General features: G+C 43.9%; 1 protein-coding gene across 2 annotated transcripts in view; it reads right to left on the reverse strand.

Annotated features, from left to right (window-relative positions):
• The window catches only part of PIAS2 (protein inhibitor of activated STAT 2), a 325889-nt gene that overhangs the window by 142433 nt on the left and 165357 nt on the right, over positions 1-18099 (reverse strand). For both annotated transcript variants that reach the window (XM_069218886.1, XM_069218889.1), the window contains exon 10: positions 3848-3981. In XM_069218886.1, the coding sequence (XP_069074987.1) occupies positions 3848-3981 (134 nt within the window). The remainder of the gene's footprint in view (positions 1-3847; positions 3982-18099) is intronic.

Consider the following 18099-nt stretch of genomic DNA (forward strand, 5'->3'; position numbering starts at 1 on the left):
GTGCCTCTGTTCTGCGGGGAGTAGAGTGTGCCCATGGCTTTAGCCGTATCAGTGTCCTTCTTGAGTTTCTCAATAGCAGTGTCGACTTCCGGCGCAAACAACTGCTGTTCATTAAATGGCATATTTAGCACGGCTTGTTGAATTTCTGGCTTGAAACCTGACGTGCGGAGCCATGCGTGCCTTCTTATTGTTATTGCAGTATTTACTGTCCTTGCAGCCATATCTGCTGCATCCATTGAAGACCGTATCTGATTATTAGAGATACTTTGTCCTTCTTCCACCACTTGTGCTCTTTTTTGGAACTCCTTGGGTAAGTGTTCTATCAAATGTTGCATCTCATCCCAGTGCGCTCTGTCATATCTTACCAAAAGCGCTTGTGAATTAGCAATGCGCCATTGGTTTGCTGCTTGTGCTGCAACCCTTTTGCCTGCAGCATCAAATTTGCGACTCTCTTTGTCTGGAGGTGGTGCGTCTCCCGAGGTATGAGAGTTTGCTCTCTTACGAGCTGCCCCGACAACTACTGAGTCTGGAGTTAACTGCGTTGTAATATAAACAGGATCTGTTGGCGGTGGCTTGTATTTTTTCTCCACTCTTGGAGTTATGGCTCGGCCTTCAACAGGATCTTGAAAGATTTGTTTTGAATGTTTTAGCATTCCTGGGAGCATAGGTAGTCTTTGGTACTGGCTATGAGTGGAGGTTAGCGTGTTAAACAAGAAGTCATCCTCAATTGGTTCTGAATGCAAGGTGACGTTATGGAAAGCAGCTGCCCTTGCGATCACCTGTGTGTAAGATGTACTGTCCTCAGGAGGGGACGGCCTGGTAGGGTATGAGTCTGGGCTGTTGTCCGATACTGGAGCATCATAAAGGTCCCATGCATCGGGATCATCTTGACTCATGGCAGTATGAGTCGGGGAGTGCATCAGTGGAGGAGTTGCTACTGGTGATGTGTGCACTGACGGTGGTGGAGAAGGTGGTGGAGTTGTTTTCTTTGCCACCTTTGCCTGTGGCTCCTTGTCCTTTTCGTGAAAGGCAAGTTTTCTTTTTATCTTAATTGGAGGAAGAGTGGTTATCTTCCCTGTGTCTTGATGAATGTGGAGCCTCCTTTGAGTATAGTCTGGCTCTACAGCTTGAAGTTCCTCTCCAAATCTATGTTTTTTCATTTGGGAGGCCAATCCTTGTTCCTCTGTATAGGAACCTGTTTTCGGCTCCGAGGCTGGATGTTTCGGAACCGAAACTTTTTCGGAGGTCTTTTTAGGCTCCGAAGAAACCTTTGTAATTTTCGGCGTGGTGGTGTCTCGATGCCGAATTTGTTCGGTGCCGCTGTGACGGTGCCGAAATTTCTCGGAGCCGATGTCTCGGGTCCGAGATTGCTGTGTGGCGGTATCTCGACCGGAGTCGGATGACTTCGACACCAGCGTGCCCCTTTTCGGTGCCTTGGCTCGGTCACCGCTTGTTTGGGTTAAGCCATGGCCTGTCGGCGGTGGCGTCCCCTGGGCTTTTGTTGACTTCTCGTGAGTCTTATGTTTCGACGTCTTACTCACGGTTTTCGGCGTTTCTTCGGCCTTGAGCTCTTCCGAGTCCGACTCTTGGATAGAGAAAGCTTCCTCTTCTTCCTCGAAACGCTCTTGTTCTGTCGGCGTCGACGCCATCTGCAGTCTTCTGGCTCTTCGGTCTTTTAACGTCTTTCTGGAACGAAACGCTCGACAGGCCTCACAAGTATCTTCCTTGTGCTCTGGGGACAAGCACAAGTTACAGACCAGATGCTGATCCGTATACGGATACTTGTTATGGCATTTTGGACAGAAGCGGAATGGGGTCCGTTCCATCAGCCTTGAATTCACACGTGGCCGAGCCGACCAGGCCCCGACGGGGGATCGAAAAAACCCCAAAGGGCCACCGGAACTCTTCTAAATTCGGTGTCGATCTGTTGTAACTAACCCGATACCGAACGCAAACAATACAGACGTCTTTTCCGAGATTCTAACTAACTTTCCGACCCGAAACACGGAGCGAAAAGGAACACGTCCGAACCCGATGGCGGAAAAAAAACAATCTAAGATGGAGTCGACGCCCAGGCGCAATGGAGTCGAAATGGGAGGAGTCCCTCGATCTTGTGACTCGAAAAGACTTCTTCGAAGAAAAACAACTTGTAACACTCCGAGCCCAACACCAGATGGCGGGATGTGCACAGCATGTGTATCTGCAGCTACACATGCCATCGAACATATATATACACACATACACACACACACACACACAGACAGATATAGTTATATCATAAAGAAGTGTATTTAGCCTATTCCAGAACTCTATGAGAGCGAGCACGAGAGAGAGAGGCTGTGCATTATTCATTTTGTGATACATTTTGGTTTTGCGATTGCATGTCATAACATTCCTTTAATGAAGAGTTTCAGTGATTTTTATTTACCAATTTTTATATAATAATATGTGACAGCATGTGAGGTTGCAAGAAAAGGTGCAGATTACCGTAAGTAGCTATTTCTGTGTTTTTAAGATTGTTTCCTAACCATAACATCCAAACAGTTTAAATATCTATAGGAGTTTCATATGTTTTTTTAAAAACAATAAATACTCTGAGTTCAGAATCATAACTTATCTTTATAAACCTTTTTTTTTGGTAAATGTATTTTTTTTAAATTAAATATTGAGCCCCTGTCCAAAGCAAAAACACACTGTGGATGAACTTTGTATTAGCCAATCAATTAGGAAAAATGTCACCTGATGTGGCCAATCCATGCACCCAGACACTGCATCTCCAGATGCTTCTATTCAGTGCCTGTGGACAAGCACAGCAGATTCTGGGTCCATGCTGTGGCTTTGGTCATGGACTGTGCACAGTCTCCCTGTCCTCAGAGCTCACATGAGCACAAAGGACTTCCAATTTTGTGTTTAAAATCCACTGATGTCAAATGAGATTTGTGGATCCAAAATGCTAACCACTGTTTCTGGGATCTGCATGACCAGTACAGAGCCATAGGGTCTGCAGTGCCTTGAATGAGTCTGTATACATTGCACAGTGGCACTAGCTAATGAGTACATGTGGTTCAGACTCACTTTCCATTGAAAAGGCATTTTTTGATTTGCATATAACTATGCCTCCTATGAACAGATCTGCACCTAATTTGGTAATCAAACAACATAGTCAACTGCATAGATATATCTGCACTTCATTTCTTTCAGTTGGAGTGTATTTTTGTACACTACTCTGCTTCTAATCTGCTTCAAGAGGCTGCTATGTTTTGAGGCATTCCTCATTATGTTGCTTTAATGCAGTGCTATGTTGATGAAGGTGTGGTAAACATTTTTCTTTACAATGTTTGACACATTAGATTGGTGAGAGAACATGAATGCGTTGTTGAGAGGCGCTTATGTGATTCAGAGCCAGTGCTTAATTTGAGTCAGTGGTTGCTGGTGAGGGGCACCAGCACTTACTTTTGGGGACCGGCACTTATTTCTCCACATCAAACAATGCTCAAAGACAACAGAGGGAAAAACAAACAAAAACAAAAAGACAGAGGAAAAGAAATACAAAAAATCCATCACCAAGGGAGAAACAGACAACTGTAAGAGTGAGATAACTGGGCAGGGGGTGGCCGGCAGGGACTTAAAGAGGTCTGAGGTGGAGTTTAGACTGAGAATCCTTGCTATCTGCACTCTGACATTTTATAGCGCCAGCTGCTAGTATGTGAGCAGTGCTTTGGGCACCAGCACTTCTTATTTTACAAATAAAGCAATGTTCAGAGCCATATTGTGCACATGATGTGGTGCCACAAGACTTATCAAGTGTCATGTGTGAAAGCCATGCAGTAGATTCAAGAAAACTTACTTTCTACTTTAGGGCACTGTGTGTTTGATACACTCAGACCTTCCGTCTTCTGCTTCATTGGACACCAAGAACCATCCTCCTGGAATTTGATCTCCTCTGCATCGGAGCACTGACTCAGTATTTCCATAAAAAGCCTGAAAAATATTCATAGTTAGCCTATTTATATTAATTTGAAAAGAGCTGGCACAATAAAAAGATAGGATATACTCATAATGAAATAGCACATAACACATTCTGATTATTGCTTATAACAAATTGCACAAGAACAACGGTTTCAAGTTCTTACATTTTTCTATGATTGGATCTAATTTATCTCCTCAATTGCCTGTCAAAAGTCACAACTTGGTAAAATGAGCAAAAGACACTAAGGTGAAGTTGCTGCAACTTTACCATGACTTCCTCTACATCATGGAGGCAAAATATACACACATTGCCCTGAAAATGACAGTCAGAAAGGAAGCATAGAAATATGCCATAGAAAGATCTGTATCTCTCAAAACTAACCCCACTAAAACCTGCTAGGCAGAATTTGTAACAGAAATTTTAAGATCCAACTGCCTAAGATATTACAAAAGGGGTTCAAAGTACTGGTCCTGCTGTTCAGCAGCGTGTGAAGAAATGTAGAAATAAATAAAAATGGTAGATGAGGCTTACAAAAGACAGAAAGGAAACATAACTAACACTCCTTCAAAAACGTGGTCCACTAGAAACACTCACACTAATATGTTCCCTGAATTACCCCTTCCCATGTTTTGAAACCGCTGATACGCCACACACTTTTCAAAATGTATATTGCAAAATTCCATTTCTTACTTTATCCTTGATTAGCAAATACCACAGGGTTGAATGCTGAACCCAATACTGAAATCTGACATATGAAGTGTTAGAAAATTCTATCTGTCCTTCTTAAAAAATCATTTGTGGAAACAAGTTTTAATTTATACTAGGTCTGAAGCTTCAGTTCCTGTAAGCTACATTTAGAAGGTCATGCCCATCATTTTCCATACAGCTCTTTAATTTGCACATCTAATCTGACAAGTAGTCAGAGCACTAGGTGGACACTGGAACGTGTTTAGGATTTAATAACTTTCCACCTGTGAACTAATCATAGCTGTAAATACTGTCAGTACAGTTACATGGCCTTAATATGAAGTAGTTGCAGCCAAGTGCCTTACACTTACAAACCAGAAATGCTCCTGTGATTTTCGGGATCTCAAAGTATGAATTATCTAAGTGTGTCTTCATGTGGAAAAAACATAATTACAACTCTAAACATATAATTTCTAAATGGTGGCTCCTCTGTTTATTGTTAAGACATAAGTTTACTTCTAGCTAAAATAGACAAGTCTTAGTTTTTTACTTTTGATTTATGGACATCTATGTAGGCTATACATTTTTTAAACTACAGGAAAATAGAGCCTGTGAGGATTATGGAAAGTTTCTTAGCAGCATGAGAATTGTGTTCCTAAATCCTATGGTTTGGACACGGATCTGTGTATCCAGATGTAGCTACGTCTGGGCGTGCTACTGCAAATTATGTGGGGGGTTAGAATCCTCCAAATTATACTAGAAACAGTTGTGAAGAATTAACTGGTCCTATATGGACTGTGCTTATATTTTGGATCACCATTACAGCTGTTTGTAGTAGGCAAGATCACTGGCGACCTGCCCTGCCTATTCATGAAAGCAAAAACTCAAAATGCATGCACAGAGAAGCATCTAGTCAAATGACTTTACCCTAGGCTCAACACCCTAGCACCAAATCTCCAGGGTTAATTCTTGGTTCATTAATGTAATTTACTTGTCATTTTAGATACAATTAGTCTTTCCAGTATTACATATTTCCATTCAGTTCAATATATAAAACAAATAGTTAGGAAATTCATAGCACAAGACTATTTTTCATACCTTTGGAATGTTTTTGCAGTGTATCTGACCATCTAAATCTAGATGGGCAAAAACGTATTCATCCTTCAAATTAATTAACTACTTTCTAGTTGCTTAACTTTTTATACATTTGTTTTTATTATTATAGCATTTGAAGCTCCAATGTATGTCACTGTTGCTTCAGTTTTCTTATTACATTTTATTTTTTACTTTTACTTGGACTTTCTGAGGACATTTGAAGTTTGTTCCTTCTTGCTGCACAGTAGACTGTGGACCAATGTTCAACAGACAGCCTTTCAAAAGCGAAGTGAGATGGAAGGCATAAAAGAAGGGGAAACAAGGCAGTTGGGAGAAGAGGGTTGTCTTAGTAGGTCAGGAGGAATAGGGAGGGGGAAATACAGTGATTTGTAAAATCTACAGACCCTGTGAGATAATCAGCAGCTAACCTTAGGCACTACAATATGTCAGAAAGCACTAGGATTGTACTTGGGACCCAATGGGACCGTTGCACACTTTCCACCTTTCATCACAACTGACCACACACAGGATATGTGCGACAAATGGCAGACTACACTTACATTAGCTAATAATCGGTTATTATCAAACTTAATAACATATGTGCGAGTTAATAAACACAATGTGTACCTTAATGGCACAGTAGTTACATACATCATAATCAATGGTGCTTGGACAACAGAATGTTCTGTTCCTCCACAAATGAATTCAAGTTCAAAAGACTGAAAATAGTTCCAAATCCTTGATTATTAAACTTTAAACTGAAAGAACAGTTCATAGTTCGTCTTCCCAAACTACTGAGCTTCCAGAATAATTCTCTGTGATGCAGATGTCTTCTCAGCAAACGCTAAGGAAAAATTCTGATCCTCTAGCATAAATCACTTATCTCCAAAAATGGCCCTGTCTGCAGCTACACAGTAATTCAGTTGCCTAGCATGAACTCTGTGAAACATGAGAAGGCTACACATGGCAATCCAAGATGGCTGCTGTCATCTCCATACCTCAAAAGAGCTCCAGACTCCTGGGAACTGAGCACCATCACACAGAGCAGCCTCCATGACCGCAAAGCCTCTTGACAGACCACACAATCAGTCGGTGTACACCATCAGCCTACAGACCTTGGGAAAGGACTCGCCTCAGGCGCGGTTGGAGCACAGCATCCACAATGTATGAATGCCCAACAGTAAGCCCTGCCTCCTGATACAATATCACCCATAATCCCAGTCCCCTGATATACCTTGTAAAAAAAAAATCGTTATCCAGAGATTTTTATTTTTCATTTGTGTTTTAGGATCATCAGAGAGGTAACTTAGCATGGGTAGACATTGCTGATCCGGGCTGAATGTTTCTGGACGACATTTAAAAAAATGGCTGATGTTTTGCAGTGATGATGTAATATTTCAGGAACCATGAGACCTATATACATCATTTTGGAGTCAAAATATAACCCCTGGGGGTCAAGTAGTATATAGAGGAAGAAGTGACATATAGAAATGAAACAAATAATGGTTTTTAATCCTTTTATGTATACACCAAACAATGTTTATGATCTGAAAATGGAAAAAATATAAAGTTTATCACTCCTGTTTTAGACACATTTTCATAGTTCACTCTTTATTTGTTTCAGCAATCGCTCATAATACGTCTGCTGAATGTTGAACATTTGAGAAGAGCATATCGACAGGGACATCCTTTTGTAGCACAGGCTTTGCAAGTACATGTAAGCTCTGTGGGTAGAGGATTTAGATATTTTGTAGGTTTTAGCACCCATTCAAAATCTTTCCAACCAAATTCACACGGATCTTTCTCTACATATGCATGATCCAAAACATTTACACATCTTCCGGTCACGTAGAACGCTCTTTTAATGTGTCTGCGCACAAAATTTGGTGTTTTCCACACACAAACACAAGGTATTTTTCTATGTCTTTAAAGTCACATTCTTCTTCTGTCTCAGTAAATCCTTTTAGAAACTTCACTGATTCAGCAGTTGAAGCTCCAGGCTTTGTTACAGTTTTGCTCATAGTGTCATCTCCCTTAAGAATATGTGCCTTGATAAAAACACATAAGATCTCTGGGTCAAGTTTCTTGTACAGAATATGAAGCAGGATTAAGTGTCAATTCTTGCCTGTTCCATAACTTATCCATAACTCTCACAATCCTTGACTTATGAACATTGTAACAAATCTAAGTAGCACAACAATAACATCTGTGTCATTTGACAGTACAATGTCTCGACAGGAACCATTTTGAACAGCCCACTCAACATGTGGCACAACACGAAGGTCAGCTTCCTCCAATTTACTGTTATGTTTGTGAATATGGCCTGTACCTTTTGAATATATCTCTGCAGGCACCAACTCCTCATTGACAATCATTCCACTTGCAATAATTGGAAATTCAGTGTTCACCAAAACATCATCAATATTTTGTTAACATTTCCATGTTCATCTTGTTTGATGTTGATGACCAGAATTTATCAAGTTGCACAGGTATATGTGTCGAAATTTTGAAGCAGGCAAGTTTAATTGTTCCACTTGTAGACATCTGTCTGATTCTCTCGCATTCTTTGACAGACAGTTCAAGATAACTGTCAAAGACAATGTGCAGTTCATGCAAGGTGCACACTGACTTTGATATCTGTAGAACAGTCTGAACGACCTCTCCAAAGTTTTGCATGGATTAAATCTTGACCATTCCCTATTGTGACATATACTCCACAACAGCAGTTTTCAATAAGGAAAGTATTTTTTCAAGCTCTATTACGAGTTTGTGTTTCAGTGGTTTGGTTGCAGGATCTCCATCAAGTAATGCATTTGTTGGAAGAAGATCATGCGACAGAATGTCCTTGATAAATTCACCCATTTTGTTTTGCTACATGCATCTCTCTATGGGCTTGCAAAAGTTGTTTTTGGTAACCTGTGATGGCGTAGATGGCTGGACGAAACTCTTACTATAGCAATACAATTGTGGACGTTTAGCTTTAGTGACTATGTTAAACAGCTTTTTGTCTTTCAATACAAACCTCTCCTGCTTCAGTTCTGCATATAGTTTAGATCCATGTTTCAGGACATCGAATAGACGTGCCTTTATATTGTTATCCACATATTGTTTGGTCACGAAGATGTGTACTCACATAGACTCAGTTATTTCACAGGGGTTTCCTTTCTGCTTCATACATTATTAAAACTTCCCCTCTCTTTCCCACACGTTTGTGGTGAGGAATAGTTTTCACTATGGTCCATTAATTTTGAATTTGTCATCTCTCTGAAAAAATTGCAAAAAGAAAGCACTTCATGATAAACTAGCTGTCACTGAGCAACATATTCACTTTTACGTGCCTGACCAACAACTCCCTTGCAGTTTTTGTGTAATCTCTAGGTTATTGGTTCCAGCTCCATATCTGGAGCCAGAGCATTGAACCTTCCCTCTCTGACTTTCACCACAAAATGTCTTTGGGTGAATTTTCTGTAGAGGTATGGTATTTCCACCTCTAACTTCTTCACTCTTTCCAAATACCAGAACCTATATCTCAGGTAGTTTATGCAATCAAATTTGTGAAACATAGTAATCAGTGAATCCTCAGTCTTCACATGAAGCCCCCAATCACCATGTACCAGATTTTTCACTAGAGCTATCATGTGTAAAACATTTCCCCAGTACTTGTAAAGTTCTGATTTCACTTCACAGTCTTGGACAAACTCTACAAACTTGTTTTTCAGGTTTTCTGATTTTGAAATGAGTGTACTGAACTGTGCCTGGCTTTGCATTACATGTTTTGAATGAAGTGCGCCCTGTGTCTTCTTGACTTCTGAGATAAGATACGCAAAACCTAATTTGTCATTCTTGTTCCAGAAAGCATTACAAACCAATGTTTCTATAGCCTCAGATATGATGAGCATACCTTGTAACAAACAAACATAATGAGTTCCGCTCAATACTAACTGGATAGTTTTGCTTCCAAAAATTTCAACCACAATAACTGCATTATCTATGCCACATCCACTGAGATAACTTTCTGCACACGGCAATGCATCTTTTGTCATGTGGAAAACGCCTATCATTGGATAAAGATCATCAAATTCTACTGGATTGGTCATAAAAATGTCAGTTACAATACAGAAAACACCTTCATGACAGAAGATTGACAAGATTGGCTGGTCTTCAAGCTGAGCACACACATCTTGGAAATTGTTTTAGAGCTGTGTATACTGTTGCATACTTTGTGACCGGAGATGGTATTACTGTTAAAACCCAACCTTTTTCAGTGGGACGGTATTCTGGGAGATCTGAGCATGAATTCCAACCCACAGAGAAAAATACTTTTCTTCATCTTTCAGTCTGCACCGGATAAGCGATATGATAAATTCAGTTAAATCAGCTTTGCAGACCACAGCATCAGGTAGAAGAAGATACATGTCCTCAGCCACTTTGAAACTTTCTGGTCAACTGGAACATGGAGTGATTTTGCACACGTTTGGCAAGGTAGCTGGTTCAAAAGTTTGCAACTTTATTTATTTATGCCTACAGCTGACACAGCTCGTTTTCCAGCAGCTATTTCATTGGAACAGTCTTGAAAAAGCACCATGGCAGATTTGTATGCTGGATGTACCAGACATAGAAGAGCTGTCTTCAAAATAAAAATTATCAATGGCAGCAATTGTAAATCCTTTCCTGGTAAAGTGCCTTGGAAGTGGTGTGCTGTCGGATTCACAAGCTTTTACTGCATGAGCTGATAACAAGTTCCTGCTCCATGCTAGGTCATTGAAACTTGGTGATACACAAATCCTATTCATTAAAGTGATTAGCTCTCTACTTTTGCACTTGTCATAAATTGCGTGGGCAGTCATCACGTGTAGCGGAGTTTTGATTTTGCTGTTATGTAATTCATAGAACATGATTTGGAAAAGACAGGACATTTGCACAGCAAAAGCCTGTTCGTTCATGGGATTGTCTTCCACTTCTTCGCTTATATCTTCAAGGCCATTGTCAATGTTGTTGGCTTCTGTCCCAAACTCAAGAACTTGAGTTTATAACAGTTTGGCGGATATTAAACAATGATCTCAAAATCTTAAGACAACATCAGGCATTCTTATTGACTCCCATGATTTGCGGAGCTCTAGGGCATCACAAAATTTGTCATTAAGTCCAAAATCTTTCAGGACGTTTCTTAAAATCGTTTCTGCTGATTTTACTTCATCCTGTGATCTTATTTAGGCAGCAAGAACTGAGAACACCATAAGTGGCTCATTCTTTTTGTTAGACTGACAAAAACTAATTCTGTCACTGTACATTCTCACCAGGACAATCTTATTTCATTATTATGGATCAATACAGTTTCATCAATGTTGATCAATACTTCTCGGACACACTGAGTATACCCACATAGTCAGCACTCAAGAGTGTCTGGCTTTAAAACTTCATTTGTTTTTTCAAAAAGTGCAAACTTAACTGAAGGCTGGCAGTTACTGCTGGGAGCTCATTGTATATTCATATTTTCGAATGTATGCAGGCATGCAATTCGGGTAGGCACAGAAATCCGCTGCAAATACCTTCACCTCACTGTTTAGATCAGCTACTCAGTTGAAAACTTCATTTTGGAAGAAACTAGCTCCAGATTAAAACAGGTTTTCACTTTGAGACTCATATACTCTGTACTTTGTTCTTTCATCAATCACGTTGGCCCTTGTTCTGGCTAAACCACAGATAACACAGTGAAGCTCTTCTGCTTTCTGTTCAGTTGTTAGAGGTGGACGAGGGGTAGCGATCAATCTTTTAAGTGCATGGACATAGGGTATGGTTGTTGTCACTTTCTCAGAAGACTCAGATTCTTGTTGTGATTCACTGGTTTCTGCTAATTTTTTGACAAATTTCTGTCAGGCTTTTTCCATTGTATATGACTTGTAGCACTTGTTACAATTAAAAAATATTTGATCCTCTTCACTCATCAGTTTCAATCTTTTGTGAACATTGTCTTGATGTATTTCTGCAGTATCGGGAACTTTCTTCTGTCCAGCCACAGTTGATGTTAGCTTTTCTTGTGGATTAGTTTAGCATGTGGCACATTTTTCTTTGCTGAAGGAGTCCTCAGAGTGAGAAACACTATGTCATGAGGTAAAGATCCTCTACTACCACCTCCTTCCCTCATGTTTACGAATATGAATCAACGGAAAACCTGAAACAAAAACAACATTAAAATGAATTAGCAATAGAATGAGTAAAACATCATTCTAGAGCCAAAGTTTTTGAAAATGGCGTAAGGGTTGCTCTGAGGAGTTAGTTTCTGTCTCTCTAAGACTACTTGACCCCCAAAACCTATGTTTTGACAGCAAAATGAAATATATAGGTCTCATGGTTCCTGAAGTACAAGTTATTTGCCTTTGGTAACAATATATCTGGTAGAGACATTCTAGTTGCAGATTCCTTACCTTTGAATTTCCCCTGGCGTCAGACTGGATCCGGAGATTTTTCTTCGAGCAGTACCTCTGCGCGCTGTCAGGTGGCATCAGTCGACTCTGCGGGCGTTGTTTTCACCGTGACGACGTTTCGATCGTGTATAGGCATCACCCTGGCACGCTGACATCAGTTTTTTTTCACAACTTTCCACACCAGTAGCGCAGAGCCATGAACACAGAGTGGTGCGCCGAAACTAGAGCCCTTAAGGAGAAGTTCCTGTCCCTAGAAATCAGTTAGCAGAATGGGGAGGATGGGCAGGTCGGTAAGAAATCTGCAACTAGAATATGTCTCTACCAGATATATCGTTACCGAAGGTAAGTAACTTGTACATCTGAAAGAGACTTCTAGTTGCAGATTCCATACCTTTGAATAGATACCCGAGCAATACCATCCCCGGTGGTGGTCTGCGAACCACAAATCACACCAAGACGTCCTGAAGGACCCAACGGCCAAAGTAGCCGTCCCTTCGGACTTGATTGTCCAGGCAGTAGTGTTTGGTAAAAGTGTGCAGACATGCCCATGTCGCTGTCTGACAGATGTCCAGGATTGGAACGCCCTGTGCTAGCGCCGTGGTAGCAGCAGTAGCTCTGGTGGAGTGAGCGCACAAACCTTCGGGAGGTTGCTTTTTAGCCAGAGAGTAGCACATTTTGATGCATAAGAGTACCCATTGTGAAATGGTCCTTTTCTGCACCGCCTTTCCCTTCTTTGCACCCACATATCCTACAAAGAGTTGATCGTCCACCAGAAGTCTTTGGTACGATCAAGATAGAACACCAACGCTCGTTTTGGCTCTAGACAGTGGAGACACTCCTCTTAATGAGTGCATTAAAAGGTAGGCAAGGTGATGGACTGTCCGACATGGAAGGGTGTCACTACTTTACGTAGAAAAGAAGCCCTCGTGCGAAGCACCACCTTGTCCGGATGTGTGGCCAGAAAAGGTGGCTTAGATGACAGAGCCTGGAGCTCACTTACTCTGCGGGCAGAAGTAATGGCAACTAAAAAGACGGTCTTGATAGTTAAGAGCCATAAAGGGCAGTTGTAAAGTGACTCAAACGGGGTACACATAAGGTATGCCACAAATTTCTTCCAACAATGGGCGTATACAGTTTTGGTTGACGTACGCCTGGCTGCCAAGATAACATTACAGACTTCAGTTAGCAAGTCAAAAGACGTCAACTGTCACCGCTCAATCTCCACGCAAGGATGCGGAGGGTGGACAGGTTCGGATGTAGGACCCTCCCCTGCTGCTGCAACAGAATATCCTCCCGAAGGGGCAGTCTAATCAACAGCTCAGGATACCAGACTGTTCGTGCCCAGTCCGGAGCCACCAGTATAACTTGGGCCCGGTCTTGCCTGATCTTCTTCAGAACTCTGGGCAGAAGTGGTATGGGTGGAAAGGCGTCCAGGAGGCCTGAATTCCACTTGCGACGAAAAGCGTCACTGAGCGAGTGTCACCTTGGAAACTCTAACGTGCAAAACAGCTGACATCGCGCATTCTCTACAGCGGCGAAAAAGTCTAACCAAGGTTCTCTCTACTGAAGGAAAAGACCTTGCACCACCTCCGGATGGAGACGACATTCGTGATCGACCATGCATCGTCAGCTGAGTTTGTCTGCTCTGGCATTCAAGGAGCCCACCAGGTGTTGAATCACCAGGGAAATGCCCTGATGTTCCAGCCAAGTCCAGAGGCAAAGAGCCACGACCCCACTCCGCCTTGTTTGTTGCAATATCACTTGGCGGTGGTGTTTTTCTGTGAACACCTGCACTGCTTTCCCCTTGAGAGAGGGAAGGAATGCTTTCAATGCTAGTCAAATCGCTCGGAGCTCCAGATGATTGATATGGAGCCCGGTTTCTACCGGAGACCAGAGGCCTCTGATTTCCGCCTCTCCTATGTGGCCGCCCCATCACAGGAGTGACGCATCTGTCAGGACTGTAAAATCTGGATGGGTAAAGGAGAGGGATCTGCCCTGGACCCAATCTTGAGTCGTTAACCACCACTGCAGGTCTCTCGAAGTTCCTTCCAAGATCTGGACCTAGTCGGAGAGATTCCCTTGATGCTGGGCCCACTGGAACTTCAGGTCCCACTGCAGAGCCAGCATATGCCATCTGGCATTTTGAACCAGCAGGATGCAGGAGGCCATAAGGCCCTGCAGCATCAGAGTCATTCTCATCGAAATTGAGGACAGAGGCTGAAACATCTGTATCATAGCTTGAATATCCTGGAATCGCTTTTAGGGAGGATATGTCAGGTGTGACTTTGGCACGTTGATAGTGAATCCCAGCGAATGCAAAAGGTTTGCCGCGGTGTGGAGGTGGGAGACTACTGTCTGGGACGAGTTCACCTTCAACACCCAATCGTCGAGGGAGCGGAAGGCTGGGACCCCTAACCTGCGCAGATGAGCTGCCACCACTACCATCACTTTCGTGAACACCCGAGGGGCACTGGTAAGGCCAAAGGGAGGCACAGTAAACTGAAAGTGTTCGTGACCTACCACGAATCGTCTGTGGGCCGGCAAGACGGGAATATTGAAGTATGCGTCTTGCAAGTCCAAAGCTACCATCCAGTCTCCAGGATCCAGGGCAGATAGGACCTGAACCAATGTCAACATTTTGAACTTTTGCTTTTTGTGGAAGAGGTTGAGGGACCGAAGATCTAATATAGGCCGAAGTCCTTTGTCCTTTTTCTGCACTAGAAAGTAGTGGGAATAGCAAACACAACCTACTTCTGACAACAGAACCCTCTCTATAGCTCCTTTGGCCAAAAGGGCTTGGACTTCCTCGCGGAGAAGCGCCATATGATCCTCTGATATTGGATTGTATGAAGGTGGAATAGCTGGAGGAGGTGTCTCGAAGGGGAGGGAGTAGCCCCTTCGGACAATTTGGAGGACCCACCTGTCCGAGGTAATGGATTGCCATTGGGGCAGGTGATGACGAAGCCTGCCGCCAACTGGTTCCCTGTGTATCCGTGGACTAGGAAGGTTTGGAGGAGGGGGGGGGGGGGGGGGTGGGGGGGGGGTGGACTGGGCTACCTGCTGGCTTCCTGATTCCCAGGCGCGTGGGATCCGGCGGCCGTGCAGGGGCTGTACAGACATGTGCGTGTCGATGGCCAGGGGGAAAGGATGCGGTTGGGTCCCCCTTCCGTAGCCGCGAAAGGCGGACTGCTGGGGTCTAGGAGCGCATGCAAGGCCAAGGGACTGGGCCATGGCTTGGGAATCCTTAAAGTGCTTGAGCACAGAGTCCGCCTTGAGTCCGAAGAGACGTGTGCCATCAAAGGGCATGTCCAGCAAGGATTCCTGGACATTCCTTGAAAAGCCAGATGTTCTCAGCCAGGCATGTCGTCTCAATGCCACTATTGATGCAACCAATCTGCCCAGAGAGTCGGTCGTATCCAGTCCACAACTAATCATGAACTTCGCTGCATCTTTCCTGTAGGTAGCTGGCGCTGTACATACAATCTCAAAGTGAGAGATAGTGTGCGCAGAGTCCAGGGGTTCACCAAGAGGCTTGACAGAGGTAATAACAGATAATACTAATGCTCTATTTGTGGTAGTGTGGTCGTGCAGTTAGGCTTATCAGAGGGTAGTGTTAAGCATGTGTTGTACACACACAAGTAATACGTGAGAACACACACTCAATGACTTAACTCCAGACCAATTGTTTTTTATATAGAAAAATATTCTTTTGTTAATTTATTTTTAGAACCACAAGATTCGGATTGCAGGTAAGTACATTAAATGTAAGGTACTTTGCATAATAATACTTAGAACTTTGAACCAAAACAGTAATGTACACAGTGTTGCATAAAATGGCCATAAGCTATTTTAAAAGTGGACACAGTGCAATTTTCAACAGTTCCTGGGGGAGGTAAGTACAGTTTAGTTATTACGGTAAGTAAAGCACTTACAAGTTAAGTCTCCGGGGCATAGGTAGCCCACCATTGGGGGTTCAAGTCAAACACAAACACCCAGCACCAGCAACACAGGGCCGGTCAGGTGCAGAGGTCAAACAAGAGCCAAAATAACATGAGCGCCTATGGAGACAGGGGGTGCTCTGGTTCCAGTCTGCTAGCAGTTAAGTACACGCATCCTCAGCGGGCAGACCAGGGGGGGTTTAGTAGAGCACGGGGGGCCAAGTAGGCAGCGGCACAGGGGCGGTGGGTTTGCAATAGGATTCAATGGAGGGAACCAGGGGTCACTCAGACGTTGCAGGAAAGGCACAGGCAGGCTTCTCGGGCCGGCCACCAACTGAGCAAGGGTGAGGGCCGCCTGCTGGTCACTGCTGCACCTGTGGTCGGTTTCTCACGGGCCAGGCGGCTGCAGCTGCAGTGCTTCTCCAGGCGGATATCTTTGTCCCGGGCAGTCACGGTCAGGGGGTTCTCGGGATTCCCTCTGCAAGCGTCATGGTGGGGGTGCATAGAGGTCGGGCCAGGGTGGACACGTCGTCGGAGTTGCCTGGGGATCCTCTCCAGGTCGTTGGTTTTTCTGGACACGGGCCAGGAGCGTCGGGTGCAGAGTGGTGGGGACTCACGCTTCTGGAGTGAGGTGAGAGTCCCTTTAAAGATGGTTTATTCCTTCTTGTGATTGGACTAGTCCGCTGTCCATGGGAGTTCTTGATCCTTTGTAGTTGCAGGGCAGTCCTCTGAGTCGGCAAAAGTCGCTGGCGCCACAGGATGCGTCGCTGGTGCAGGTTCTCTCAAACTGGAGACAGACCGGTAGTGGTAGGGCCAAAGCAGTTGTCGTCTTCCTTCTTCTCTGTGGCGCTTTTCAGCTAGACAGTCCTTCTTTGTAGGTCATCAGGAATCTCAAATCCTTGATCCGGGGTTGCCCCTAAATACTGAATTCAGGGGTGTGTTAGAGTCACAGGGCAGTAACCAATGGCTACTGTCCTTGAGGGTGGCTATACCCTTCTTGTTCTCCCTCCCTTTGGGGAGGAGAGCACATCCCTATCCGTATTGGGGCGTCACATCAGCTCTGGTCACCTTAGGGGTGGACCTGACCTAGGGGGTGACTCCTTGTTTTTCTCAATATCTCCCTGGACTTGCCGCCAAACGTTGGGGCTGTGTCTGGGGGACGGGCATCTCCACTAGATGGAGTGCCCTGAGGCTCATCGCCAGGTGTTACAGTTCCTGCAGGGGGAGGTGTGAAGCACCTCCACCCAGTACAGGCTTTGTTTCTGGCCACAGATTGCACAAAGGCACTCACCCCATGTGGTCAGAAACTCGTCTGGCAGTGGCAGGCTGGCACAGACTGGTCAGTCACACACTAACAGTAGAGCTGGCATACAGGAGGCATCTCTAAGATGCCCTCTGTGTGTATTTCTCAATAAATCCCACACTGGCATCAGTGTGGGTTTATTGTGCTGAGAAGTTTAGTACCAAACTTCTCAGTATTCAGTGTAGCCATTATGGAACTGTGGAGTTCGTATTTGACAAACTCCCAGACCATATACTCAGTATGGCTACCCTGCACTTACAATATCTAAGAATTGGCTTAGACACTCATGCAGCTATGCCCTCACCTGTGGTATAGTGCACCCTGCCTTAGGGCTGTAAGACCTGCTGGAGGGGTGACTTACCTATGCTACAGGCAGTGGGTTGTGGGCATGGCACTCTGAGGGGAGTGCCATGTCGACTTAGTCTTTTTGACCCCACCAGCAAACACAAGCTGTGAGGCAGTGTGCATGTGCTGAGTGAGGGGTCACCAGGGTGGCATAATGCATGCTGCAGCCCTTACAGACCTTCCCTGGCCACAGGGCCCTTGGTACCAGGGGTACTTTTTTTACAAGGGACTTATCTGTGTGCCAGGGCAGTTCTGATTGTGGAGACAAAGGTACAGTTTTAGGAGAAGAACACTGGTGCCTGGTTAACAGGGTCCCAGCACACTTTCAATCATAAC

This window comes from Pleurodeles waltl, chromosome 1_1 (assembly GCF_031143425.1).
Source record: "Pleurodeles waltl isolate 20211129_DDA chromosome 1_1, aPleWal1.hap1.20221129, whole genome shotgun sequence".
In the NCBI taxonomy this organism is placed as follows: Eukaryota; Metazoa; Chordata; class Amphibia; order Caudata; family Salamandridae; genus Pleurodeles; species Pleurodeles waltl.